The 27,817-nt window shown below is 57.5% G+C and overlaps 2 protein-coding genes across 2 annotated transcripts; one reads left to right on the top strand and one right to left on the bottom strand.

Annotated features, from left to right (window-relative positions):
- Positions 1-1,255: 1,255 nt before the first annotated feature.
- TMEM235 (transmembrane protein 235) lies at positions 1,256-8,537 on the top strand. Its single transcript, XM_030924090.1, has 4 exons — positions 1,256-1,532; positions 3,520-3,600; positions 4,222-4,359; positions 8,284-8,537. Exons 1-4 carry the CDS (start codon positions 1,343-1,345, stop codon positions 8,535-8,537), a joined length of 663 nt encoding a protein of 220 aa, XP_030779950.1. The 5' UTR covers positions 1,256-1,342.
- An 8,803-nt stretch (positions 8,538-17,340) lies between these two features.
- LOC104677041 (probable low-specificity L-threonine aldolase 1) lies at positions 17,341-27,592 on the bottom strand. The gene is given in 9 exon segments (XM_030924088.1): positions 17,341-17,429; positions 17,432-17,590; positions 18,113-18,305; positions 18,512-18,646; positions 19,444-19,629; positions 20,148-20,236; positions 20,942-21,025; positions 23,361-23,756; positions 27,568-27,592. Coding segments are annotated over 9 exon segments (1,356 nt in total).
- Between the last annotated feature and the right edge of the window lie 225 nt (positions 27,593-27,817).

Genomic DNA, 27,817 nt, shown 5'->3' with positions numbered 1-27,817 from the left:
AGAGGCCCCACCCGCCATCCCTATCACCTCTGCCTTCATAGCGGCTGCTACTCTCTGAGCACCTGTTGAGTTCTTTCACCTTCCAGACCTAACAAGCTATCCCCGTCCCTAGAAAACAGGGCTGCTGGATGCCATACGGCTCCCAGAGAGGGGCTGTGGTCAAGGAAGCCCCAGCCCCAAGGGGGCTGGAAAACCCCAGAGCCGCCCACGTGCAGTAACGCAGTCTTTGGCACTCAGGTGTGAGGACAGCTACAAAATACCTGAGCCATTCTGTCACTCTGTCTGAACTCCCTTTGAAATATTGTTTCAATAACTGCTAGGCTGGTTTTCCCTTCCTGACTATATTCCTCAAACCAACAAGAGCCTAGCAGAGGAAAACATGGCCAAAACACCCCAAGAGGAGAGCCTTGGCTTCACCTCCAAGGGCCAGGATGTCCTCAGACCTCTGACCCTCTCTGTGCAGGCTCTGCCCTGCTCTGTGTGGCGACCCAGAGGAAGCCTCCCCCTCGTTGATTTAACCCCAGACCTTACCGATGGCTGCCAACGCGGGGTTGCTCATGGGGCTACTCCTGGGTGGGTGGGTGGGGGGGGCTACTCCTGGGTGGGTGGGTGGGGGGGGCTACTCCTGGGTGGGTGGGTGGGGGGGGGGGCTCTCCGCGGCTCCTCTGACTCCCACCCCCACTGGCACCCGACGCCTGTCCTAGAAGATTCTTTCTGCCTGTTTGCTCCGTGAGTGGCTGGCCAGGCAGAGGCCGGCCTTGCTGGAGGGGGCATTTGTAATTATGAGCGAATCCAAAGCAAAGTTTTTTCCTTCCTCAGTCCCCGGCCCAGCCGAGGGGCCCACGCACTACACTTGCCGTCTGGTTGGTCCTCTGGACTGATACAGGACCCCAGGGCCAGCCCGTGCCAGGCTCCTATGCTTCCAGGAGCGCGGGTGGGTGGTCCTGCTTCCCGGCCGGCCATCCTCCTGGGGTCTGTCTCTGGCGGACCCTCCCTCCTCCTCCCAAGCCCTGCACAGCCCGGCCAGACACGCGCATCCCATTTGGCTGATGAAGAGCCGGGGTTCAGGGAGATTAAGCAACGTGCCTAGGGCACGTGGTGACGCTGGAATTGGAGCCCAGGTCCCAGGTTCGCCGCGCGGCTCCCGACTTCCTCTCCTTTCCCCCAGGGGCGAGCTCCCTGCGACCCCAGGGGGCCCGCGAGGCCAGTGCGCGGGCAGGAGCGGGGACGTGCCCAGAAGAGCCTGGAGCGCCGCCCGCCCCCCGGCTCCCGGCTCCGCGCGTCCCCCGCCACCCCCCGGGCCCCGCTACCTCCGACCCGTCCCCACCCGCCGGCCGCCCCCATGGCCCGGCTGGGTGTGCTGCTCCTGGCCGCCGCCCTCGGTGCGCGGCTCAGCTTCGCGCTCCCGGCCGCCGCGGTCGCCAGCGACTACTGGTACATCCTGGAGGTGGCGGACGCCGGCAATGGCAGCGCCGGGCCCGGGCGCGCAGAGCTGCTCTCCTCGCACTCGGGGCTCTGGCGCATCTGCAAAGGTAACCGGCCACCTCCCTCCGCGACCTCTTCCCTCCGACACCGTCCTAACGCCGCCCCGCCCGTGTCGCCCCGCCAGACCCCCTCCCACGACCCCTCCCTTGCATCCCGCTCTGCCCCAGGGTGTCTCTCAGCTCCCTCCCCATCACCCTCCGTCTCCCCCCAAAACTGACAGTCCAGGGGCTACAGGAGGGAGGGAGAGGGCTGTGGGGCCCTCACAGCCGGAGGAGGGGGCTGTGGGGCGAGCGGGGAGGGGAGCCTCATCCAAGTCACCAGGGGCTGTTTCTGGATCGCCCTCCCCGGGGTTTGGGCCTTGCAGCCCCTCGCCCCCTCCCCGTCAGGCGCCGTCAGAGCTGCTCACCCCACACCTGACGCGGCGGGGACAGGGCTTCCGAATGTGTGCAGAGGTTTCAGAGCACAGGGAGAGAGGAGGCTGCAGGGTCCACAGGCCCCCATTCCCCCCAGCTGCCTCCTCAGGACCCCCTCCGTTCCCCTCAGCTGCCTCCTCAGGAGCTGCCGCGCCTGGGGAGCCTCCTCTGCACAGGGCCGGGGCTGGCACCGCAGGGAGGTCTGAGTGTGAGTGAGCGTGTGTGCACATCTGAATATGTGTGCGTGTGCTGAACGTAAACATGTGTGAGCACCTGGCTGTGAATGTAAATATGAATGTGTGAGTGTGTGTAGTTGTGTGTGCATGTGAATATGACTGTGAGCTCGTTAGTGTGCATGTATGTGCATGTGTGTGTCATTGTGTGTGCATGTGAATGAGTGTGTGAGCTCGTTAGTGTGCATGTATGTGCATGTGTGTGTCATTGTGTGTGCATGTGAATATGAGTGTGTGTGAGCTCGTTAGTGTGCATGTATGTGCATGTGTGTGTAGTTGTGTGTGCATGTGAATATGTGTGTGTGAGCACGTTAGTGTGCATGTATGTGCATGTGTGTGTAGTTGTGTGTACATGTGAATATGAGTGTGAGAGCACGTTAGTGTGCATGTATGTGCATGTGTAGTTGTGTTTCCATGTGAATATGAGTGTGTGAGTTCGTTAGTGTGCATGTATGTGCATGTGTAGTTGTGTGTGCATGTGAATGAGTGTGAGCTCGTTAGTGTGCATGCATGTGCATGTGTGTGTAGTTTGTGCATGTGAATATGAGTGTGAGCTCGTTAGTGTGCATGTATGTGCATGTGTGTAGTTGTGTGTGCATGTGAATATGAGTGTGTGAGCATGTTAGTGTGCATGTATGTGCATGTGTGTAGTTGTGTGTGCATGTGAATATGAGTGTGTGTGAGCATGTTAGTGTGCATGTATGTGCATGTGTGTGTAGTTGTGTGTGCATGTGAATATGTGTGTGAGCTCGTTAATGTGCATGTATGTGCATGTGAGAGTGTGTGGGCATGTATATGAGTGAGTGCAAGTGTGGGTGGTACACGTGTGCTGGTGGCTTTCTCAGTGCAACTGGGGAGGAGTTAGGAGCCGTGTGCTCATCCATCCAATAGACTGTGCCTAACTGTGCTACAAAGACCTCCTGACACGCACCTGTGTGCAGGTGTGCACACGCATGTGCCTATGCAGGTGGCTCTGCACACGTGTGAGAACCAGAGAGTATGTATGCCCACATGACATGAGTCAGGAAGATTCTGGAGCAAGGTTTCCCAGGAACCCGTTCTGCACACACCTTTTTCCTGACCCAAAGGAAAGCCTGAGTTCCACACACAAACGCATTACGAGGACCCCTGCCTGAGGGACTCTGAGGGGGCCTCCATGGAGCGTTTGACATTTTAAAAACGCATCTGTGCAGGCATAACTTGCATGTGAAAATAAACAAGGCGAAAGGTCTTGGGCCTTTCATCCCACTTGGAGTCCCAGCCCCGAGTTTCAGCATGAGAGAGAAGCTGGCAGGGCCCTGTGGTGCCAGGGGGTCCCCTGGGCTCGGGTAGGCTGCTGGGTGCCTCACGGTATCCAGGCCCCAGGCTTCGAGGCCTCTGTTTCCCAGGGCAGAACAGCTGCATCCCGCTGGTTGACCCTTTCGCCAGTGAGAGCCTGGATGTCTCCACCTCGGTGAAGCACCTCATCTGTGAGTCCTGGGTGGGGCCGCCTCATCCTTTCCAAATATTCGGGCAAGGCCGGATCCCAGCCATCCCCATCCCCATCCCACAGCACTGCTTCCACCGCCCCTGCATCTGCAAGAGGATGTTTCCACACAGACCTGTCCCAGTGCTGTGCTACTGTGCCTAACCACAGGTGCCCGGCTCCCAGCCTGTCCTGTTTTCCCCTGTCTCAGTTTCCCTCTCAGTGGCGAAGGCTCATCCCTTTGTTGTTGGGGAAGTCAGGCAGCTCTGAGCGTGGCTGGATCCTGTGGGCCCTGCAGACTCCTGGCTCCCCATTTAGGACTCGATTCTTCCAGATGGCCTGCTGTCTACCTGACTGGCACCTTCCACCTGGCGGGTCGGGGGACATGTGAGGCCTGAGGATGGGGGTTGGGAGGGTTCTGGGGATGCCTCCCTCTCCCGGCCTTAGGAAGCCCTGCCAGGGCGAGAGGGGGCCACTGGGAAGGTCCAGTGGTTTTCACGGAGATGGGCGTCAGCCGCTTTTCCTGAGAAGATGAAGCACTGAGAAGATGTCACTGTCCTCTGGCAGACAAGCGCTGAAGGGCCTACCTGGACCAGAATTCTCACCTGAGCCCCCTCTCCTGCAGTGCTGCACCGTGCAGTCATGGTGGTCCTGCCCCTGAGCCTGGTCCTTCTCGTGTGCGGCTGGATCTGTGGCCTGCTCAGCTCCCTGGCCCAGAGTGCACCTCTGCTGCTCTTCACCGGCTGCTACTTCCTGCTGGGGGGTGAGTCTGGGGCCCTGGGAGAGTGGTTCCTAAGATGGGAGCTGGGCCACAGGTCCCGGGAGTGGGGTGCTGCCTCTACTGTTGCCCTCGTCCCCTGCTTCCCTCTGGGCAGGTGCTGAGCCTGGTGATAGAGCCGTGGCAGGCAGCTCCCTGTGGTTCCAGAAGGTACCCATGTGTATTTGTTCTCACATTGCTATAAAGAAATGCCTGAGACTGAGTAATTTATAAAGAAAAGAGGTTTAGGCTGGGCACAGTGGCTCATGCCTGTAATCCCAGCATTTTGGGAGGCTGAGGTGGGTGGATCATCTGACATCAGGAGTTCAAGACCAGCCTGACCAACATGGTGAAACCCCATCTTTACTAAAAATACAAAAATTAGCTAGGCTTATAAAGAAAAGAGGTTTAATCGGTTCATGGTTCTGCACACTGTAGAGGAAGCATGATGCTGGCATCTGCTTTGCTTCTGGGGAGGCCTCAGGAAAATGACAATCACGGGCGGAAGGCCAAGGCAGGGAGCCAGCATTTCACATGGCTGGGACAGGAGGAAGAGAGTAGGGAGGTGCTACACACTTTTTTTTTTGAGATGGAGTTTTGCTCTTGTTGCCCAGTCTGGAGTGCAATCACATGATCTCGGCTCACTGCAACCTCCGCATCCTGGGTTCAAGCGATTCTCCTGCCTCAGCCTCCTGAGTAACTGGGATTACAGGCATGGGCCACCACACCCAGCTAAGTTTGTATTTTGGGTAGAGACAGGGTCTCTCCATGTTGGTCAGGCTGATCTCAAACTCCTGACCTCAGAAAATCCACCTGCCTCAGCCTCCCTAAATGCCGGGATTATAGGCGTGAGCCACTGTGCCCAGCTGGGTGCTACATACTTTTAAACAACCAGATCTCAGCACTCACTCACTATCCAGAGAATAGCACCAAGGGAAATGGTGCTAACCCATTCATGAGAAGCCACCGCCATGATCCAGTCACCTCCCACCAGGCCCCACCTCCAACACTGGGGATTACCATTTCACATGCGATTTGGGCTGGGACACCAAACCATAGCACCATGATAGGAGCAGGGCTTCTGGCTGTGGGTCAGAGCCTGGGACAGGGAGGAGCACCAGGGTCCAAACTTGTTGGTGGCGGGGAGGGCGGGTGATGAGGGCCTCCAGGGCAACCCCAGGACCTGCTTTGCTGGGTCAGATCATGCTGGGGAGCCTGGGGCCAGCCCCTTACCACACCCTTCTTCCCACACTGTCCTGGTGGGAGAAGCAAGGGCTCAGGGGTTTGGCACAGATGAGACAGGGCCAGGCATGAAGGCAGGTGCAACGGGGCACCAGAGGCCTCAGCTCTGACCCCAGCACAGGCTGAGACTGTAACCGGTAACTACCCATCCGCTGACACGGCTCCAACTCTGACTACATGCCGAGTGCTGGCCAAGTGCTCCTCCGAAGGCTCCTCCGAAGGCTCCCCATTCCCAGCTGCAGGTGAGAAATCTGAGGCCTGGAGAGGGACGAGGGCCTGGGCTCCAATCCCGCTGTGCTGTCTCCTCAGTTTCCACCGACTGCCCAGCGCTAGCTGTTGTGGAAGGTAGACTGGGGGCTCCAGACGGTCTGTCCTCAGCCGCCCCTGTCAACCAAGGCCAGGCCTGAGCCAGGCCTGGTGTCTCAGGCCAGCTCCACTGTCAAGGCCGTGGCCACAAGGAGCGGACCGTCCAGGGCTGGGGGCACCCTCCCTGCTTCTCTGGGAGGCCTCTGCCACTGAGGAGGCCCAGCTGGGTGCAGAGATTGGGAAAGCCAGCAGCCCTGGCATTGATCACAGGCCACATGAGAGCAACACTGAAGTCAAGGTCTCCTCTAGACGATGAAATCAGGAAGAATCCAAATGACCCGACCCTGGAGCCCATCTGTGAGTGTTCAAAATCCAATTACGAGGACCTTCGGGAGCCAGTGACGGGAGTAATTGGGTTGGGATTGTAACCGGGAGAACTTACAGGGACAGGGACCCCCTGCATTGTGACTGGGAGCGAAGGCACTGGCCAGAGGGCGGAGGGGCTGGAGGTAGCTGGTGGATGGGTGGGGGTTCCACTGCGACTCCAGCCTCCCCAGGCAGAGAGGGCCTCCACTCCTAGAATGAGGGTCAGCTGTGGGCCGAAGCACAGAGGGCTCTCAGGATGTCACACCAAGGGCACCTGCCTAGGGTCAGCTCAGCCCTCACCCCTCACTAGCACTGCAAGGAGCAGGAGGGAGATGGAGCACACCAGATGGATTGGGTGCCCTTCCCTGAGACAGGATCATGGGGGGCCTGGAGGACCGACAGGGTCTGCGGTGACACAGTCCTCTAGAGTTTCCCAGCTTGAGGTTGCAGGTGCCAGCCGCGGAGGCCTCCTTTAGGAGGCGGGAGGCTGAGAGAGGTCTGCCAGGAGCTGAGCCCAGGCCCCCTCACCAGGGAGTCGGGAGGCACTTCAGGTCCCAGCGTGGGAACTTACCCTTCCCTTCATTTTAGGAGAAAGGCCGTGTCCTCGGCCAGTCTACAGGAGGCAGCTGGTGTTTGGAGAGGGCTCAGCTGGTGGGGCGGCCTGCCAGGAAGTGGGGCCTTGGGCTGCAGCTGAGGCCAGTGCTGCAGGCAGAGACAGGCACCTCCTGCCACGCAGTCAACCCCCGCTGCTGGGAGCTGACTCCCACCCCTGCTTCTTTCAGGGCCCACTGCATTCTATTTGGCTTCACATTCCTCCCCAAATTAAATCCATAATTTCTGTTGCTATGCTGCCCAGCTGGGCAGGCATCTATATGTCCTCCCTCCCCTGGCCTCCCCATGCCGTCTTCTTCCCACTCTTCCCAGGGGGAATCACAGAAGACCAGGCTGGGTTGTGCCCCTTCACTGGGCACCAGTGAGATCCAGACCTGGCCCTGCACGTCAGCTTGAGTCAGTGGCCTTCTATTGGTTGGGCAGTGCCCAGAGGGGACCCTGTGCACCCAAGAAGTGCCTGTGGGGAAATCAGGGCCACCTGCCCCCCTGGCTAACATTCCCTACAGTCGGCACCAAGGACAGGCTTTCTCATCAGCCTGAAGCTGTGGGAAGGGGGTGGCACTCCGGGCTGGTTCCTCCAAGCCCACCGGACAGGAAAATACCCTGGAGGCACGGACTGAGTCCCCTGCCCAGCTCTTTGCTGGACCCGGAACTGCAGGATGAAACCTGGTGCCTGCCACCCTGTGCAGAACTTGGTTTCATTCCTTTGACAACAGCTTTGACCACGTGGAGTGGGAGGGAGGAGCGAGGAGTGCCCAGGGCAGGCATCCTCCCCTGAGGAAGGGCCTGAGACTCAGAGCTGGGAGGACGGGGGGCTCTGGAAGGAGAGTCGGAGGGGGATGTTAGCCCCAGAGGTAGGGAGGGCGAAGGTGTGAGGAAGAGGAGGCAGGGGTGCAGGGCAGGGACTCACTCTGCTCAGAGCACGGGGCAACCCTGCTGCCAGTAGAGGCTATGGCTGTCTGTGTGTGAATGTGTGCGAATGTGTACGTGTACATGTGTGTGTGCATGTGCATGTGTGTGCTGGGGGCCATGGAGGGTACAGGGTATGTGGGGGCAGTTATGTGAGTGGGAACCATGTTGAGGGGCAGGTGGCACTGTTTGCAGGAGGCTTTGTGGAATGAGGTCTCTGGGGTTTGAGGACTGAATTGGAGCCTCTTAAAGCTCCACTCCCCCAAATGCAGTTGACTACCTTGCGGTCCTGTCTGACCCCAAGCAGGAGTTGGTGTCTGGGGGCCAGACTGATAGCCAGGCAAGGCTAACCAGGACAGGAAGGGTGGTGTGCTGCCCGCAGCTCTGCCTGAATGCCAGTGGGGTGGGGATGCTGAGGCGGTATCTGCAGGACCACCTGGGCCTGGGCCCGCTGGAGCAGACACTGAGCAGCTGCCCTCACCATCTCTCCCCCAGGTGTCCTGACCCTGGCCGGGGTCAGCATCTACATCAGCTACTCGCACCTGGCCTTCGCGGAGACGGCGCGGCCGTACGGCCCACAGCACGTGCAGGGCGTCCGCGTCAGCTTCAGCTGGTCCATGGCCCTGGCCTGGGGCTCCTGTGTCTCAGAGGCGTTCAGCAGAGCCCTCCTGCTCTCGGCCGCCCGGACCCTCAGCCTGAGCCCCCCACTCTGTGGTCATCTGAGCCCCCAGCAGGTGGGAGGGAGGTGAGAGGGGACTGGGTTTCCCTTTGCACCTCCTGGGATTGGGCTGTCAGAGCCAGGGCCCCTTGAGAGTCTGGGAACCCCTTCCCTGGGTCTGGCTGGGGTCCTGGCCAGGAAGCAGCCCTGGGGGTGACAAGGGGTCGGGGGCAGAGCCAAGAATCCAGCTCAGGTTTCTCCGTAGGTGTTTGGGGAGGCTCCCCTGCCCCGGCAGGCTCGTTAGGGACTAACTGGTTCAACTGCCTCTTAAAGATGAGAAGAGCCAGTCCAGAAAGAGGAAGTAAGTGGCCCAGGTGACACAGGCTGAGTAGCAGAGTTGGGTGGGGGCGCCTCAAGGGTGTGACCTGAACTCGCCCCTCCCCCAGCAGGCTCATGAGCCACTACTGCCCCCGTTCCTAAGGACCTGGGAGAAAAGTAGGTGTCTGTTAAATGCCATGGGGCTGGGCTCCATGCTGCTCTCCAGTCCCACAGTGGCCCTACTCAATGGCTAGCCTTTATCCATTTTACAGAGGGGGAGACTGAGGCCCAGAGCGGCAGAGGGACCCACCCAGATCACCTGGCACCAGAGAGATGCCATTTCAGGCCAAGGCTTCCCTGGCCTCATTCTGTCCACTCTCCCTGGAGGGCCGGCTTGGTGGAGAAGAGGCTGAGAGGGCCCGAGAGCCCCCTCTGACTTGCAGGTGTGGGGGGCGAGGAGCTGAGCCAGCCAGATGTGCCCCTCTGTCTGCTCCCTTGTTTTCTTTCTTTCTTTCTTTTTTTTTTTTTTGAGACAGAGTCTCGCTCTGTCGTCCAGGCTAGAGTGCAGTGGCCGGATCTCGGCTCACTGCAAGCTCTGCCTCCCGGGTTCACACCATTCTCCTCAGCCTCCGGAGTAGCTGGGACTACAGGTGCCCGCCACCTCGCCCGGCTAGTTTTTTGTATTTTTTAGTAGAGACAGGGTTTAACCGTGTTAGCCAGGATGGTCTCGATCTCCTGACCTCGTGATCCGCCCGTCTCGGCCTCCCAAAGTGCTGGGATTACAGGCGTGAGCCACCGCGCCCGGCCCGCTCCCTTGTTTTCAAGCCTGCTAGGTACTTTTCACTGAACGTTTCTGGGGAGAGCAGGCGCCCAGATCTCTGTCCTTGTCCTGGCCCAGGCTGCTTCCGGTCCCCGACCCTTCCTCTCTGCAGCAACCTGGGGCTGATATGCCCTTGTGAGTGCTCTGGTGGGCACACGGAGCTGGCAGAGATGGAAGTCCCAGAAGGGTGGGGTGGGGGTGTCATGCCATGGTGGAGGAGTTTGGGGCCACTCCTTGTTTGCCTCAAAGGGGGCCTGGCTGAGGGGGCTTCTTGACCACAGGGGCCTGGGCTGCCTAGGGGGGCGCAGGGCTGGGCCTGGAGTTTGGGATGCAGACTTGTTAAACAGAAGGCAGAACCCCAGGTTGGGAGGGGCTCAGCTTGCAGGCCCAGGCCCATAGGCCCACTGCACGTCCCAGGGAGAGATAGGTGAGAACAGGGATGGCCAGCACACACCTGAGTCCCCTTGGACCACAAAGGCTGGGGCACGCCCACCGTTATGCAGATGGACAGTTGAGGCAGCCGCAGGAGAAGGGTTCCCAGGGCCTGTGCAACATGTGGAGGCAGTAAACAGCCCCGTTTGGGGTTTGGGGGCCCTTCCTGAGTCTTGAGAGGTGTGCTGGGGAAGGTGGCGGCCTCTCGTAGCTTGATCTTCCTCCTCCCTGCCCCACCCCGAGGTCTCTTTATTGATTCAAAGGTTAAGGAAACTCCTGGGAGCTCGAGGTGGTGGCACAGTTTTGGTGAGGCCCAGTGAGGACAAACCTGGGGCGGGTGAGCCCAGCCTCCTCTTCCTCCCGGCGTTTGAACGTTTACCTTTCCATGTGGGAACATCTTGCCTGTTTGTTCTTACATAAATCACTTGTGCTGTGTGCAATATAAGCCTTTTATCTTGCTAGAACTTTTCAAAATAGGTAACACATTCCCGTCTGTCATAAACCATACAAAGGTGAGCAAACACTGTCACCAGCTGTGCACGTGTCTGTCCATCCAGAGGTGTTCTGAGGGCGTGTGTGCACGTGTGTGTCCACTGTGAAGTCATCTGCAGACACACAAGCTTACTTATTCCAAGGTCAGCACAGGGAGGCCGCAGCCTGGGGCTCCATGTTGGAAACGGGGGCTGGCTTTGTGGGCATGTCCTCTCAGCTTGGAAGGAAAGGTGTGGGGGACTCTTCCTCTCCTCCTCCTGGCCCCCAGCCTCTGCTGAGAAGGCTTCTCCGGGGGTTTGCTGGGAAGCCAGGGGTGTGAGCTTAACTTCAGGCCTCTCAGGGCAGGTGGGCTTGGGCTCTGGGGATAGGACACTGGGGAAGACACACCGGGGAGGGGCTGCTGGGACCACCAGAGTTCCCGGAGAGAGTGTGTGTTGTGGGGGGATGTGCTGCTTGCACCTTTCCTTCTAGAACAGACCTGCCCATCTTGCCTCCACCTGTTCTAGGGGGTGTGGAATTCAGCCAGGCCAGGTAACTTCTTCACTCTCTCATTGGCCAGCCACATCCCTCACCCTCTGATCGGCCGACCCTCACCCTCTGGTTGGCTAGTGGACTCCCTCATGCTCTGATTGGCTAGTCAACTCCTTCACTCCGGCCAGCCACATCCCTCACCCTCTGATTAGCTAGTTGACACCACTCTGGCCAGTTAATGCGCCACACTCTCTGATTGGCCAGTGTTCCTCCGCCTCTGATTGGCCAGTTAACGCCTCACTCTCTGGCTAGTCTCCACAGTGATTGGCCCAAGGGTTCTCTGTTCATGGTTCTCTGAGTGTCAGGCTTTGCAGGTGTGATTAAGAGGCGGATGAGTGCCTCCCAGGGAAGAGATAGTTCATGGTTCAAGGTCACCGAGAATAGATAACATGACATCAGGCTCAAATAGTGCTGCATTGTTTACAGCAAGAGGAGAGAGTCTGTACATCAAATCCCCTTGTAGCGGCGGTTCCCACGGTTGGATCCACTGGCCCAAGTGGGCCTCTTCGATTTTTCTTAGAACTTTTCAAAATAAGGAACACATGCCTGTGTGTCACAAATAGCACAAAGGCGAGTAAACACTGTTACCAGCTGTGCGCCCGTCCATCCAGAGGTGTTCTGTGCGTGTGTGTGAGCGTGTGCGCGTGCCAGAACCAGCCCTGACTCAAAGGCCCTTCCCCCAGCATCGAAGGTTCTTGCTCCTCTCACCACAGCAAAGCCCTTTCTCCAGGGATGGCCCAGCTCTGCCAGGTCCTGGGCGTACTTGCATCCCACTCTGGCACGTTTATCTGCACCACCTGGTGGGTGCCCCTGCCAGGGGCCTGACCTCTGTGAGGACAGGGGCCTCTCGTGAGCTCAGGCCCTATGCCCAGCCGGCATTTATAAATGCAGTAGGCAGCCCCCAAGAGAGCCCTCATCTGTCCTCATCTCCTGGTGCTCACCCCCCTGTAGGCCTTACCACACTGAGTCAGAGCTGACTTGGGTGTCGAGTAAGAAGTACCAGCATGGGAAGAGGTCATAAAAAGGCAGCTTCTGCCTGGGTCTCAGACTGCTCACCCTAGGGGAAGCAAGTCATCAGACTGCGAAGACACTCAGGAAGCCCCGAGGAGATGTTCACGTGGACAGGACTGAGGCCTCCGCCAAGAGCGGCAGCAGCGTGTCAGTTGTGTGACTGCACCACCTGCAAGAGGATTATTCAGCTAATGCAGTTCTCACTGATGTCTTGACTGCAGCCTCGTGAGAAACTCCAAGCCAGAACTTTCCAGCTGTAAGCCACTCCCAAATTCCACCTCTCCCGCTTTTTTTTGAGAGAGGGTCTCACTCTGTCACCTAGGCTGGATAGCAATGGCTCCGTCTCCGCTCACTGAGGCATGGCCCTCCTGGGCTCAAGTGATCCTCTGACCTCAGCCTCTCAAGTAGCTGGGGCCACAGATGTGAGCCACCAGGCTTGGTTACTTTCTTTTTTGAGATGGAGTTTTTGCTCTGTCGCCCAGGCTGGAGTGCAGTGGTGCGATCTTGGCTCACTGCAACCTCCGCCTCCCAAGTTCAAGTGATTCTCCTGCCTCAGCCTCCCGGTAGCTGGGATTACAGGCGCACGCCACTGTGCCTGGCTGATTTTTGTATTTTTAGTAGAGATGGGGTTTTACCATGTTGGCCAGGCTGATCTCCAACTCCTGACCTCAGGCGATACCCGCCCCCCGCCGCTTCGGCCTCCCAAAGTGCTGGGATTACAGACGTGAGCCACCACACCCGGCCACCTGGCTACTTTTTGTTTTTGTTTACATAGAGATGGAGTTTCATCATGTTGGCCAGGCTGGTCTCAAACTTCTGGGCTCAAGCAGTCCGCTGTCTTGGCCTTCCGAAGTGCTGGGATTGACTACAGGTGTGCGTGAGCCACCACACCTGGCTCACTCTCCAATTCCTAACCCGCAGTGCTATGGGAAATGAGTGTTGCTTTAAGGCACCATGTTTTCGGGTCACTTAGTTATGCAGCAATGGATATATAATGCACTTTGGCTGGTGCTTGCCCCAGACAGGTCAGTAAGGGAGACATGGAATTACAGGGGCTTAGAGCTGCTGGCTTTCTTTTTTTTTTTTTTTTCTTTGAGACAGAGTCTCTCTCTTGTCACCCAGGCTGGAGTGCAGTGATGCCATCTTGGCTCACCGCAACCTCCGCCTCCCGGATTTAAGCGATTCTCCTGCCTCAGCCTCCTGAGTAGCTGGGATTACAGGCACCTGCTACCACGCCCTGCTAATTTTTGTGCTTTTAGTACAGGTGGGATTTCTCCATGTTGGCCAGGCTAGTCTCGAACTCCTGACCTCAGGTGATCCACCTGCCTCCCAAAGTGTTACAGGTGTGAGAATTGCTGGCTTTCTTTTGATTTTCTGAGTTACCACCTTCTCAAGCACAGGAGAGCAGTTCTGGGGCCCTGGGAACTCCTGTATACTGGCTCTTCCACAGTATGGATCTGGATTCTTCTAAGAGATGGAGGGACAGAGGGAGACTCCTCCCCTTTGCTTGCCGCGTGGACTCTTCTCCCCTTACACTCACTGAAGTCCAAGATTTCCACCATCCTGTGGTTTCTTTCTTTCTATTTTTTTGAGAGAGTTTCACTCTGTTCTTGGGTGCCTAGGCTGGAGTGCAATGGCGCGATCTTGGCTCACTGCAACCTCCACCTCCCAAGTTCAAGTGATTCTCCTGCCTCAGCCTCTCAAGTAGCTGGGATTACAGGCATGCACCACCACGCCCAGCTAATTTTGTATTTTTAGTAGAGATGGGGTTTCTCCATGTTGGTCAGGCTGGTCTCAAACTCCCGATCTCAGGTGATCCGCCCACCTCAGCCTCCCTAAGTGCTGGGATTACAGGCGTGAGCCACCATGCCTGGCCCATGCTGTGGTTTCTCATAGCTCTTCCTCTAGTCCAGGCCCTCTCCTGAACTCTGTGCTTATATTCCTGGCAGCTTCTTAATCACCTCTTCTTGGGGTCTCAAAGTTAACACTCTTAAGCTGAAGTCTCTACTTTACCATTCTAAAACTAATCCTCCTTCTAGAATTCCTATTAAGGGCTTTCTAAAGCACTGATGTGACTGTATATCTCCCCTCTTTAATACACATACACACTCACACACACAGATTTATATACATATATACAGCTCCCCTGAGTAGCTGGGATTATAAGCGCCCACTACCAGGCCTCGATAATTTTTTTTATTTTTAGTAGAGATGGGGTTTCACTATATTGGCCAGGCTGGTCTCAAACTCCTGACCTCAGGTGATCCACCTGCCTCAGCCTGCCAAAGTGCTGGGATTATAGGCATAAGCCACCATGCCCAGCCTCTTTATTCTTTTTAATATTATCACAAGTTATTTATACTTCCTTTCTCTTGTTCTTGATCAGTCTCATTAGAGGTTTATCAATTTTATTGCTCTTTTCAAAGAACCATCTTTTGTTTATCTGGATATTTCTCTTGATTTATCTCCCTCTTCACTAATTCTCTCTCCAGCTGTGTCTCATCTACTGTTAAACCTATCTACTTAGTTAAGTTATCGTATTTTTCAGTTCTAGAATTTCCATGTGGCCTTAAAGTTTCAAGATTCCTGCCAAATTTTTTATCTTGCCTTATAATTCCTTGAATATTTTATTTTTTATTTTTTTGAGATGGGGTCTCTCTGTGTCACCCAGGCTGGAATGCAGTGGCACAATATTAGTTCACTGCAACCTCCACCTCCTGGTCTCAAGCAGTCCTCTCACCTCAGTCTCCCACGTAGCTGGGTCTACAGGTGCACACTGTCACACCTGGCTAATTTTTGTACTTTTAAGTAGAAACAGGGTTTTGTCATGTTGCCCAGGCTGGTTTTGAACTCCTGGGTTCAACCAGTCTGCCTGCCTTGGACTCCCAAAATACTAGGATTACAAGCATGAGCCACCACACCCAGCCTAGAATATTTAATTTAATTAATTACTTTTATTTTGAGACGGAGTCTCACTGTCACCCAGGCTGGAGTGCGGTGGGGCAATCTTGGCTAATTGCAACCTCTGCCTCCTGGATTCAAGCAATTCTCCTGCCTCAGCCTCCAGAGTAGCTGAGATTACAGGTGTGTGCCACCATGCCCAGCTAATTTTTGTATTTTTATTAGAGATGGAGTTTCACCATGTTGACCAGGCTGGTCTCGAACTCCTGATCTCAAGTGATCCACCCACCTTGGCTTCCCAAAGTGCTGAGATTACAGGAGTGACCCACCACACTCAAGCTATTTATTTATTTTTTTAGAGATGGGTCTTGCTCTGTCACCCAGGCTAGAGTGCAGTGGCATGATCATGGTTCACTGCAGCCTTGAACTCCTGGTCTCAAGTGATCCTCCCACCTCAGCCTCCTGAGTAGCTGGGAGTACAGGCACAAGCCACTTCATTATCTGGGTCACCTAAGGGTCTGTTTCTTTTGTTCTTTTTTTTTTTTTTTGGAGACAGAGTCTTGCTCTGTCACACAGGTTGGAGTGCTGTGGTGTGATCTCGGCTCACTGCAACTTCCACCTCCTGAGTTCAAATGATTCACTTGCCTCAGCCTCCCGAATAGCTAGGATTACAGGCCTGCACCACCACGCCCAGCGAATTTTTTTTTTTTTTTTTTAATTTTTAGTAGAGATGGAGTTTCACCATGTGGACCAGGCTGGTCTCGAACTCCTGACCTCAAGTGATCTGCCCGCCTCTGCCTCCCAAAGTGCTGGAATTGGAGGCGTGAGCCACCATGCCTGGCCTCTTCTGTCCATTTTTTTTTTCTCATTTTCAATCCCATCTCGTCCCATTGTATGACTGGTTATTTCTGATTGAGTGGGGGCATCCCATATGAATAACTGTAGAGGGAATTGGAGGCTCTGGGAGGCGTCATCTTCCTCCAGAGAAGACAGATCTTTACTTCTGGCAGGTGGCCAGATGGTCGGTCAACTTCCAATTGCCCTTACTCCTAGTGGGTGGCCCCTCAGGGAGCCAACCCAACCCAAAGTTTGAGGGTTAGGGGACGCTTACCAAGGTCTTTCAGCAGGCCTTGAACTTCAGTCTGCCCCTCAGCCCTGTGTGCCTGTGAAAAGCTCTGCTCCGTTCCTCAGCTCCTAAGCAGCTGTGTAGAGGAAAAGTGTCCCCAATGCCAGGCTCACCTGTCTAGGTTCCCTCTTCTCCCAGATCTTGACCTCACGATTCATGACTGCCTTGCAGGCTCTTCAGTACTATCAGATTGTTTGTTTGTTGAGAGGGGTCTCCCTCTGTCGCCCAGGCTGGAATGCAGCGGTATGATGTCAGCTCACTGCAGCCTCCACCTCCTGGACTTAAGTGATCCTCCTACCCCAGGTGCTCACGTAGCTGGGACCACAGATGCACACCCCACCATGCCTGGCTTTTTTTTTTTTTTTTTTTTTTTTTTGGACTGAGTCTGCCTGAATTACCCTAAGAATTGCTAAAAGTGAGAGTTACTCCCAAATCATCTACAATACAGACATATTATTTTGTTAAGCAGAGTAATTTCTTTTCTTTTTCTTTTCTTTTTTTTTCTTTTTTTTTTTTTTTGAGATGGAGTCTTCCTCTGTCACCCAGGCTGGAGTGCAGTGGTACAATCTTGGCTCACTGCAACCTCCACCTCCCCAGTTCAAGCAATTCTCTCACCTCTGCCTCCCGAGTAGCTGGGATTACAGGCGTGCACCACCATGCCTGGCTAATTTTTGTGTATTTAGTAGAGATTGGGTTTCACCATGTTGGCCAGGCTGGTCTCCAACTCCTGACCTCAAGTGATCTGCCTGTCTCGGCCTCCCAAAGTGCTGGTGGCTCACACACCACCATGCCCGGCCCTGAGTAATTTATTTCCTAAAAAGGAAAAGACGTATTAGAGGACCACAAGATAAAGTGGAAATCCCTCACCACGGCAGTTAAAGCCTTCACCATCAAGTTACCATATCCCTTACTGCTTCCTTCTCACAGTTCCCTTCCTGAACTCAGGAAGCTGTCACTGACCACGCGGCCCTGAACAAAAGGCTCCTCTGTGACCCAGAGTGAAGGCCCACCCTGCTGCCTCCCGAGCTCTGGTGATGGGAGCTAGAAGGGTGTCCTTCCTGTCCCTGCACCCTGTCCCAGCCACTGGAGGAACTCAGGGTGTGCTAACAAGCACAGGGAGGTCCTGACCCTGAGTGTTGTGGGGGTGAAGGGGATCAAAGAGCCCCAGGAGCAGGTAAGGCCTCCTCTGCTGCCTGCTTGCTGGGAGCATCTCCACTCCCTGCTTCCATCCCACCCACGGCACAGGGTCCAGCCACTCCATCCTCAGGACTCCAATGGCCTCAGCACAAACTCCCACTTCCTCAGCACCAGTTCAGTGTCCTGTGCCCAGATGTCGCGGTGCCACACGGCGACTGCTCTGTCCATAGGAACAGCGGCATGCACACCACGTGGCCAGTGTGGGCCATCTCATCAGCGCTCCCAGCCCGCAACCCAGCCACGCTCACCATCGCCATGTCTGTCTCCATGAAGGTGGGATCAAGGGGGCAGACGGACAACACCAGCTCCTGGAGTCCTGGGCCAGGTCCTGAGGTGAGTGGAGACCACCCCAGGCTCTGACCCTGACCCCATTGCCCAGAGAGGTCACCCAGGAGGCAGGGGGCAGTCCAGTTGCAGTGGGGGAAGGAAGAGCCTGACCTTTGCAGTCACACAGACTGGGCTCTGCTGCGTTTAGCTGTGTGATCTCAGACAAACCTATGACCTCTCTGGGCCTCTGTTTCCTCATTGTGAAGTAGGGACGTCGGGGGTTGTTGGAGGACTCAGTGAATAGATGCAAGACCCGGGTTAGAGGCTCTGCCAGACGCTGCGGACATTACAATCCTGGCCATCCACCGAGGGCTTCCTCAGGCTGGACTCTGCACTGAGAAGGGCCTGCTGAAGCAGCTGGTGCCCTGGGTCCCGCCCTAGTGACTCAATGGCCACCCTGAGTCCCAGGGTCCAGAAGCCTGCAGACCTGCTGGGGGACCCCCCACAGCACAGCTCAGGCCAAGTCAGAGGAAGCACAGGGAAGCAAGGGTGGGGTGTCCTGTCCAGGCACCTCTGGTGAATCTCTGGGCGTTCCCATGGTCCCGCTGCAGTGCCTGCTCTGTGTCAGCCAGTCCCACCAGGGCCGCCGCGGCCAGCACCCCCACCTGGTGCACGCCTCCACCCAGGGCTTTTTGGAGGCACCAGGCTTCTTCAATGAAGTCTTTGGGCCTCCCAGCCAGGGACCCTACTGGGGCACCCAGGCCCTGGGAGGTGGAGAGGAGAGACTCCTGCCAGCACACATCCCTGTCCTTGGGCCAGGGTAGGCACAGATGCATAGCCCTGTCTGCAGAGGTGTTAAAGGGGAACCTGGGGCCGCCTGCCAGGGATGGAGCTCAGGAATCCAACACTGCCTCCTGCTGGGGCGCCCCACCCCACCTGTCTGTGGGAGGCCAGCCCAGGGCTTTCCCACCTTGGAGAGGCAGAAAGACAGAGTCACAGTGCTCCACAATGTGGGTGGTGGGACATGCAGGGCCAGTGCCATGTTCATCAGCTGGGCCCCATCCAGGTGGACCCGGGCCTTGTAGGTCTGGGCCAGGAGGTGCACCTGGAGATGAGGTGCACCTGGGGACGAGGTGCAGGCAGTCAGAGGGGCCAGGCCTGAGGGAGGCATAGAGGGAAGAAGGGTCTGGGATTAGCTGCCTGAGGAATCATGAGGGATCAGGAGACCTGGCTGGTGACTGGCTCTGGCGATCTGGGACCTGAGCAGTCAGGCTGTGCTGCCTGAGCCTCCGTGCTGGGCTCTGGGAGGGGCTGGGGGTGCACACTTAACCCAGCTTTGTTGCACACTGACCATGGGCCAAATGCTAGCCATGGGCCAAGGGTAAATGTGTCACCTCATTTAGGCTTCACGACAACTCGAGGGAGACGCCACTGCTCCCGTTTCACAGGCAAGAAACGCAAGGCTTGGAGAGTTAGGCTGCTGCCTAATTAGTGTCTGGTAAACAGCAGAGCTCAGACACTGCGGCCTCCTCACCTCGTATGTGGGTGGCAAGGACCAGGTGGAGGGCACTCACACGCGCTTGTTCCTACAGCCTGATGGGGCGTGTGTTTCCAGGCCAAGGCAGCAGGCCCTGGCGCTGCTCTGGGACTCGGCTCTCGGGGCTTGGAGGTGGGGGCATCTCTGCTCTTGGGCTGGTGCAGGTACTAGGGGCCCTGGCCTGGGGCAATAATTCCCTTTGTGTCTCAGCCTAGGACCATACATGTGTCCTTCCTGTGACAGGTCTGGCCACTGATGGGTGCCCATGGCACAAATCAGAGGGGACTGAACCCCAGGATGGGCCAGGGGCACAGGAAGCCAGGATCAGGCTGGTGGGGGGCGCACAGTAGTGGGGCAGGGCCTACCTGGCGTAGGTAGTCGATTGAGAGGACCCGGCCCCCCAAGGTGCTGTGTGAGTTCTCCAGGCAAATGAGCTCGCAGACCTGGTGGTAGGGGCTCCGGACGCCCCGTGTGATCATCCTCTCCAGCTCAGCCAGGTCCAGGGTGCCATGGGGCAGGTCTGGAAGGGAGTGGGAGTACACTCTAGCAATCTGTGGGTCAGGGAGAGGATGAGGGCTGAGGGGTCCAGGGGCACCTCCTGGCGGAGTGGGGGGCTCCTCTGGAGTAAGGAGCCAGACCCTGAGTCCTGTGCTGGCTCCCCTGAGCCCTGGGCCTTGGAGCCTTTCCTCTGTTCTGTGCACCTGGACAGACGTCACAGCTGGGGGGCACTGAGCCCCTCCCCTGTTAACTCTTCAGATGCCGCTGTCTGGCTCCCGTCCGGAGCGCGGGAGTGCTCTGAGTGCCCACTAGAGGGCAGCAGGCACCAAGCACCGCCCAGGTGTCTGCCCGGCAAGCCTGGGGCCAGCCCCAGCCGCTGCCGCCCCCATGTGGCAAATCTGGGGCTCTGCTCTCCTTCCTTCCTCCCCTGGAGAGGCCACCATCCCAGCCAGCTTCTCCGTGGCTGTCCCTTTCTTCCCTCTGCAGGTCTCAGTCTGGTGCCTTACCCCTGAGCAGCCTGCACTGGCTGAAGGATGCCCAGGGCCCCAGGTGAGCAGTGCCTGCTCCTTACCTGAGCCACCCCACCCTGCTCATAGATGTGGAGGTGGCACTCCTGCCCAAGGAGGAGCTGGGAGCCCTGGCACTGGCAGTGACACATCACTGAGAAGCAGGGCAGGTCTTGGCACTGAGTCTGGAGGCATGTGGCCCTGCTCAGTGTGGCCAGACTGAGCCCTAAGGCTACAGCCAACTCAAGTGCCTGAGGCCGGCAAGGAAACAGCAACTTCAAGACACCTCAGTGCCATGTGCTGGAAAACCATCCCATTAAACACACAAGTCTAGGATGGCCACGCTGTGCTGGGAATCGCTGGGCCACGCCCAGCCTGCACACCTGTGCCCTGAGGCCCCTCCACAGAGCATCACCTGCTGGAGAAGTTGCTGCAATGCTGCTTCTTGGTGGACAAGCTGCCAAGGCACCTGCAGCAGTCAGACCCTGGCAGGAAACAGATGGCGCACACACACTGGGAAACTGGCAGTGTTTAATCATAGGATGGTTTACTGAGGGGAGGCAGGAGCAGGGAAGCCCGGAGGACAGGCCTGAGGGGTGAGAGGAGGGCATGGCTGCAGGAACCCAGAGCCAGAGCTGTGTGGAGAGGTCCCTGGCGTTGGCCCAAAGGCCCTGGGGACCCTCGGAAGAGGAGCTGGGGAGGAGCAGACCTGCAGTCCCCACTCTCTTCCTCCCCATCTCTTTCCAGGGCTCCCCACCGGCTGAACCAAACAGAAATGCAGGAATGTGGTCCACGAGTGTCACAGCTCCCCGTATGCACTGAGGACCTGCTGGGTAGACAGAAGTCACCCTGCGCTCACCAGAGATGAGGTTGGCCATAGTGTTGGAGGGCACAAAGAGGGTGCGCTCCAGCCCTAGCAGCTCCACAGGCATTTCTTGCAGCTCTGTGGAGGGACAGGGAAGCCATTGTGCTTGCACACTCGGGTGTCAGCACCGTCCACACTGCTTTCCCTGTGTCACTTGGGCCAGAGCATGCCCTGAGCCCAGGTGAGGCCCCTAGCCCGAGGCTCCGGTGAGCGGCCAAGTGGGTTTGGAGCCCCGTCCACCAGCTGCACACTCTGTGGGCTTAAGAACCACACATCCAGCTCCACAGGGCCCTCAGTGAACTCTGCACCCAGCTCCACAGGGCCCTCAGTGAACTCTGCACCCACCTCCCCAGGGCCATGGCCTCTCCCCGCTCCCCCCAAGAACCTCTCTTGTGGTTTGAACCCATCTCTGGCAGGCCTCACACCTGTCTCACTTCCTTTCCCCTCAGCCCTTTGCAGGTGGGGCCTGTGGTTTCTCTGCTGACTTCCTTTCCTCATCAGGAGGGGTGACTCGGGGACTGGACAGGGCATGAGGGTGCAGCTAGAGGGTGAGGAAGGCTCCCACTCTTGCTGTAAAGCCCACTGTGGTGCCCTGCAACTGTGGCATCAAGTCCTTAGCATGACACTCAGGGCTGGCGTGACCTGGCTTCTGCCCCCAGCTCCTCAGAGCCTCCTGCACGCTCCACTCCTGCCACATACCCACCTGAGTCCTGAAGACCTTTCTCACTAGTCTGCTTCTGCTCCTGAAGCCCCTGCCCTGTGAGCCGGCACTTCCTTCCCTGCCTGGGACGCTTCCACTCAGCCTGCAGGAGGGTTCCTCTGGGAAGGACCCTTCCTCATGAGCCACAGCCTCTCCCCATCCTCTGCTTCCCAGGGCACCTTCTATAGACTCCCGTCAACTCAAGCACCTCCCCAGCCTCTCCTTGAGTGGCAGTGACTTGTAGACATGTGAGGCTGCCTGGGAGCATGGAGGTCAGCATCTCCGGCAACACGAGGCGGCAGCTGGATACATGCTCAGCCCCAGCCACCCCTTAACAGACGGGACCTCAGGATCCAACTGGCGACCCCATGGCTTGTCCTGTCCTAGCTGAGGGGTGTGCACACCGCAACAGTCAAAGTGGTTCACTATGGCAACTCACAACCCAGGGCTGGGGCTGGGGGTCACTGTACCCTGGAGACACTCCCTAGGTTATTAGAACCCATTCCTTGTGAGGTGCAGCCTGTAGAACCTGCCCCTTTCTACATCTATTTTCCGTTTGCCTTCTGTGGGGGAAGGCAGTGCAGGAGAACAGTTATGGGTTTCAGAGTCAGAAGACCCGGGTTCAAACCTTGGTTCTGCCATTACTAAGTATGGGGCCTGGAGCACCTCCCTCCACATCTCAGAGCCCTCCTGTGCAAGACTGGACCTCACCCATCTTAGGGGGCAGCTGGGTGACAATGCAGGGCACACACAACCACCTGGTGAGCCTGTAGAAATGCAGGTTCTCCTCAGCGGGCCCTGAGAATCTGCATTTCTTTTCTTTCTTTCTTTTTTTTTGAGACACAGCCTTGCTCTGTCGCCCAGACTTGAGTGCAGTGGCGTGATCTCGGCTCACCGCAAGCTCCGCCTCTCGGGTTCATGCCATTCTCCTGCCTCAGGCTCCCGAGTAGCTGGGACCACAGGCGCTCACCACCACACCCAGCTGATTTCTTTTTGTATTTTTAGTAGAGATAGGGTTTCACCGTGTTAGCCAGGATGGTCTTGATCTCCTGACTTCATGATCCGCCTGCCTCGGCCTCCCAAAGTGCTGGGATTACAGGCTTGGGCCACCGCGCCCGGCCTCTTTCTTTATTTCTTTCTTTCTTTTGAGATGGAGTCTTGCTCTTGTTGTACAGGCTGGACTGCAGTGGGACGATCTCGGCTCGCTGCAACCTCTGCCTCCCGGGATCAAGTGATTCTCCTGCCTCAGCCTCCTGAGAAGCTGGGATTACAGGCGCCCACCACCACACCCGGCTAATTTTTGTATTTTTAGTAGAGATGGGGTTTCACCATGTTGGCCAGGCTGGTCTCAAACTCCTGACCTCGTGATCCTCCCAAAATGCTAGGATTACAGGCATAAGCCACTGTGCCCGGCCGGAATCTGCATTTCTAACTTTCAGATAACAGCCGCAGGCACGCAGAGGGCAAGTCTATCCTGTGGCAGGTGTTCATTAAACCCATTTATGTCGGAGGTTGCAATTTTTTGAATTGTTGCCATCAGACCTTGGCGATGACCTTGAGCAGTAGGATATAAATACCTCCCAGATGCTTAGCGTTCCAATAATGGAACACTAGGCATAAATGGATTTTAAGCGCCAGCAGAGCCACCTCCCCTGCGTCCCAGTCCACCACGGACGGCGCTCTGTTGCCGCCTCCACGACCCCCGGCCTGCACGCCGGTCTTCGCCGTAGTCGTCCCCCACGACTGCCTCTGACATGGCGTGCCTCATGGCCGGCCTGGGCGTGGTCACCGTGTCGCTGCGCAGGCCCACCACGGGGGTGCGACCCCCGCGAGGCTCCCAGACGCCCGCGCCCGGAGAGCCCCATGTACCGGGGCCGTCGCTCGGGCCAGTCTGCGGAGCATGGCGCGGGCAGCGCCCGGATCCCCATCCCGGCGGGAGCTGCTGACTTTTGTACTCCCCAGCGAGGGCGGCGGGAGCGGCGGGGTCGGTGCGGCCAGAATTCCTAGAGCTGGGAAGCAGACGCCCTGGGCCGGGGATCCAGGGAGCGGGACCCGTGGCACGCTGGGAGTTGTAGTTCGCGCTCCCTCGCGGCGTGCCTGCGCGAGCGTCTGAGAACGGGCCGCGTGGCACGCTGGGAGTTGTAGTTCATGCTGCGTCGCGGAGGAGAACCAGCGAGCCCGTGATGCTGAAGCAGAAGGTTCTGTTCATTGAAGGAGAAACCGAGGCCGAGCGAGTTTCGTTTGTTTGTTTGTTTGTTTGTTTTTTGTTTTGTGTGTGTGTGTGTGTGTGTGTGTGTGTGTGTGTGTGTGTGTGTGAGAGAGAGAGAGAGAGAGAGAGAGAGAGAGAGAGAGAGAGAGAAACAGAGTCTCGCTTTGTTGCCCAGGCCGGAGTGCAGCGACGCAATCTCGACTCACTGCAACCTCCGCCTCACGGGTACGAGCAATTGTCCTGTCTCAACCTCCTGAGTAGTTGGGATTACAGGCGCGCCCACCACGCCCAGCTAATTTTCTTTTTCTTTTTTTCTTTTTTTGTATTTTTAGTAGAGACGAGGTTTCACCATGTTGGCCAGGCTGGTCTGGAACTCTTGACCTCAGGTGATCCGCCCGCCTCGGCCTCCCAAAGTGCTGGGATTACAGGCGTGAGCCACTGCACCTGACCCCGGGCGAGTTTTTATAGCTCAGACGCTCGTGTGGCACTTGCTGTGTGCCAGGCTCTGTCCCAGGCCCTTTGCAAATATTAGCACAGTTAAGCTCCCAACAACTCCAGGAGACGAGCGCTATTGCTATCCCTGCCTTGCAGATGGGGAACAGGAGACGCCGAGCTAACAGACAGCTGGAGGCCACTTGGGTAGGAATTGGTCGGGGCGGGGTGCGGCTGTCTCCAGAGGGCAACCCTAAATCACCGTGTCATGCTGCCCCTAAAACGCAGCTTCCCTCGTTTACCGTTTTCAGTATTGATTTGTTGAGCAAGTTCGTTGCGTCAGGCAGGGGGACAGGGCAATGGCTCCACCCAGGTCCCAGTCTAACAGGAGACTGCTAAAAGGGTGCGTGGGGAGCCCCTCCTCCATAGGCCCCTGGCCCTGGGCAGACTGCCTTCATGGGAGCAGGGTGGTGCTGAAGTTCAAGCCAGCTGTGTGGCCTTGGACAAGCCACATAGCCGCTTTGTGCCTCAGTTTCCTCAACTGCAGATTGGACTGTTGTGAGCATTCAGTGACTGGATATGTGTTTGATGCTGACCCCAGTGCCTGGCTTGCTGTAAGCTCAGGGTGGTCACCCCACTGTGGCTATTTTTACATTTTTTAAGACAGAGTCTCACTCTATCCCCCAAGCTGGAGTGCAGTGGTGTGATTACGCCTCACCACAGTCTTGACCTCCCGGGCTTGGGTGAGCCTCCCGCCTTAGCCTCCCAAATAGTTGGGACTATAGGCAAGTGCTACTATGCCCGGCTAATTTTTCTGTCTTTTTTGTAGAGACAAGGTCTTGCTGCGTTGCTCAGGCTGGTGTCAAGCTCCTGAGCCCAAGCCATTCTCCCTCAGTCCCACAAAGTGCTGGGATTAGAGGCGTGAGCCACCGCCACCTGCCCAGCTGTGGCTGTTATTATCATTGTCGTTACTGATCCCAGCTTGGAACCCTGAGGGCCCAGGGGCTTTGGGGTGCACTCTGACTCAGTCCAGACTGTGGGGTGCCCTTCCCCCCAGGGGTTCCCCACAGGGGACACAGGCACCCATTGCCACTCAGCGGTTCCTCTTCTTGGAGCCACAGGGGCTGTCTGTCCCCCATAGGAGAAAGTAGATCCAGGAGGGGCCACAGCTCCTGGGCCAAGCGTCTGGTGAGGGCGAGGGTGAGGAGGACACCCATCCTAGATCAGTCATGGCCAGGCCTCTACCACAAGCCAGCTCCAGGCCAGGCCTGGGGACTTAGGGCGAGCAGAGGTGGCCTGCCCTCTAGAGCTCAGGTCCCAGGGGTGGGGGACGAGATGCTGGCCGTGAGAGGATGGCAGCGAGGGAGCAGCTCTAACAGGCCCAGTCCAGGCAGCAGGGCAGGCTTCCTGGAGGAAGCAGTGATTAGGCTGAGCTTCGACTTTTGACAAAGGGAATAGCGGGGTGAAGGCTGGGGGGAGAGAGGAGCTGCTGCATTTGTGGCCCTGAGGGCCAGCGTGGCTGGGGAAGTGAGCAGGGGTGGGGATGGAGCCCAAAAGCTACATCCAGGGCTGGGTGACCTCTCAGGGGCTCTCTATCTCTCTTCCTTCAGCTTGGTGGGAATCCTAAGTACCCGCAGGGTCTGTGGTCCCAAGGACACCCATCTGATGGACAGGCTTGCTGCCTTCCCCTCCCCAGAGCCCTTCTGGGCCTGACCCGCAAACTGCACCAAATTCCTGCCCTTAGAAAACAAGCCCCTTATCTCGTTGTCCGGCTCCAGACCTTCTGCTGGGAAGTAGGGGGCGGGGAACGGAGGCCTCTGTGGGGAAGGAAGGGAGGTGGATGGTCTGGCCGGGCAGGGGTTGGGGGCAGGGATAGCAGCTGTCAGGGGAGAAAGGGGACAAACAGATGGACCCCAGGCCCCTCCCAGCTATGGCAGAATCACCGAATGGCCTCCTGTTTGCCGAGCTTCGCAGTCTGCAAAGCCTGCCCTCTGCAGCTTCCCTGTCAATGCTTCCAGCAGCCTTGCAGTGGGAGGATGGGCAGGGAGGTTGGGGTCATAGAGGCCCGAGGACCCTGCCTGAGAGGCACAACTGGTCACTCAACAGGACCTTTCTCCCTTTCTCCCAAATCAGAGCTGTCTTCCCAGATAGGTGGCCTCTTCCTGGGGGAACCTGGGGCAGAACAGTTTCCTTCTTCCAGGTCCTCCTATCTAGTCCCCAGGTCACCCGGGCCACCCCTGCCTTGTCCCAGTGGGGTCCGATAGTGTGGAGGAGCAAGAAGGGTGGGCTCTCATAGAGAAAGGTGCAGTGAGGCCTGTGGCGGGTGGACCCTTTGACCGCAGCTTGGCCTCTGGGGGGTTGTCTGGGCTCCTGCGTGTGTGTTTGTGGATGCATGCGTGTGTACGTGTGTGTCTCTGTGTGTGCATGTGTGCACATGCATGTGTGTGTGTGACCCTGGCTGCAGCTGAGATCTGAGTTGTCTTACTGGTAAGCTGGGGACAGGCCACAGTTCTCGGGCTGGGATGAGAAACCCAAAGCCCTGTGTGGAGCCAACTCCACTTCCCCCACTGCTGTCACAGCACCGACCCTCTTTCCTCGCCCTCTCTGCGGTTCTTCTTGACATTCTCACCAGAAGGGTCATTGTCACTGGAGGTCCTAGGGTCATCTCCTGCCCCAACGCAGGCTGGCCCTGGCCCCACACGCCAGCTGCTCCCTTCTCTCCTGAGCCCCTGCCCTCCAGGACTGGCCCCTGCAGCCCAGCTCTTCCCAAACTTCTGAGCTCCTCTGTCCGTGGGGGCAGTGGGGCCTCTCGGCAGGGCTTCCTCCCTGGCCTCTGTGGGATCCAGCCCTTCTGCCTCCCAGACGTCTCCCCGCCCCACACTTGGGCTTGCAACACTTCTGTTCCCGAATGTGCTGGCCTGTCTTTCACCCCAAGACCTCTGCACCTGCGTTCTGTCTGGAAAACCCCCAACCGTCGGCACGCGTCCTTGGTCACCACCTTCTCCGCCTTCAGATCTTAGCTGAGACACCTCTTTCTCCATGAAGCCCTCCTAGCCCAGCCCAGAGGACGATGGAGGTGGCCCTCCTCCTGCGGTGCCTGTGGCACCTTTTCTTCCCTCTGCCCACGGGTCACAGCTGCCTGTTTACTCCTCTGACTTCTCCGTGTGGCTGATGCTCTGCGCATGCAGGGCCCAGACGCCCTCGTCCTTTGCTGTGTCCAGCGTGCCTAGCCCAGCGCCAAGGCTACAGGACTCAGTAAACACCTGCCAGGTGACTGACCCTGGAGGGACATGTAGTTCGTCATCGCCTGCCCCTGAGACCCCTAGGCAGCTTGGGTGCATCGTGTGAGACCCCTGTGCAGAAGGACATGGCGGAGATTCCAGGAGAACAGGGCCTGGCCTGGCCTCAGCCTCTCAGAGTCAGATCTGGGGGTCCCAAAGACAGGCCCCTCCCTGGCCTTCTTGAGAGATTTCCGGCTCCCCTGAGCAGTGGGAGGCCACTGGGCCAGCTGGAGGGGGGCTTGTGACAT

This window comes from Rhinopithecus roxellana, chromosome 19 (assembly GCF_007565055.1).
Source record: "Rhinopithecus roxellana isolate Shanxi Qingling chromosome 19, ASM756505v1, whole genome shotgun sequence".
NCBI classification, from domain to species: domain Eukaryota; kingdom Metazoa; phylum Chordata; class Mammalia; order Primates; family Cercopithecidae; genus Rhinopithecus; species Rhinopithecus roxellana.
Note: the sequence above shows the minus strand (reverse complement) of the source record. Positions and strands in the feature narration are given on the sequence as shown.

Bases quoted from the DNA above. Each gene is read 5' to 3' on its own strand.
- TMEM235 (XM_030924090.1), top strand. From the start codon at position 1,343: ATGGCCCGGCTGGGTGTGCTGCTCCTGGCCGCCGCCCTCGGTGCGCGG. The intron at 3,601-4,221 runs GTGAGTCCTGGG...CCTCTCCTGCAG, and splicing joins CTCGGTGAAGCACCTCATCT to TGCTGCACCGTGCAGTCATG. The intron at 4,360-8,283 runs GTGAGTCTGGGG...TCTCTCCCCCAG, and splicing joins CTGCTACTTCCTGCTGGGGG to GTGTCCTGACCCTGGCCGGG.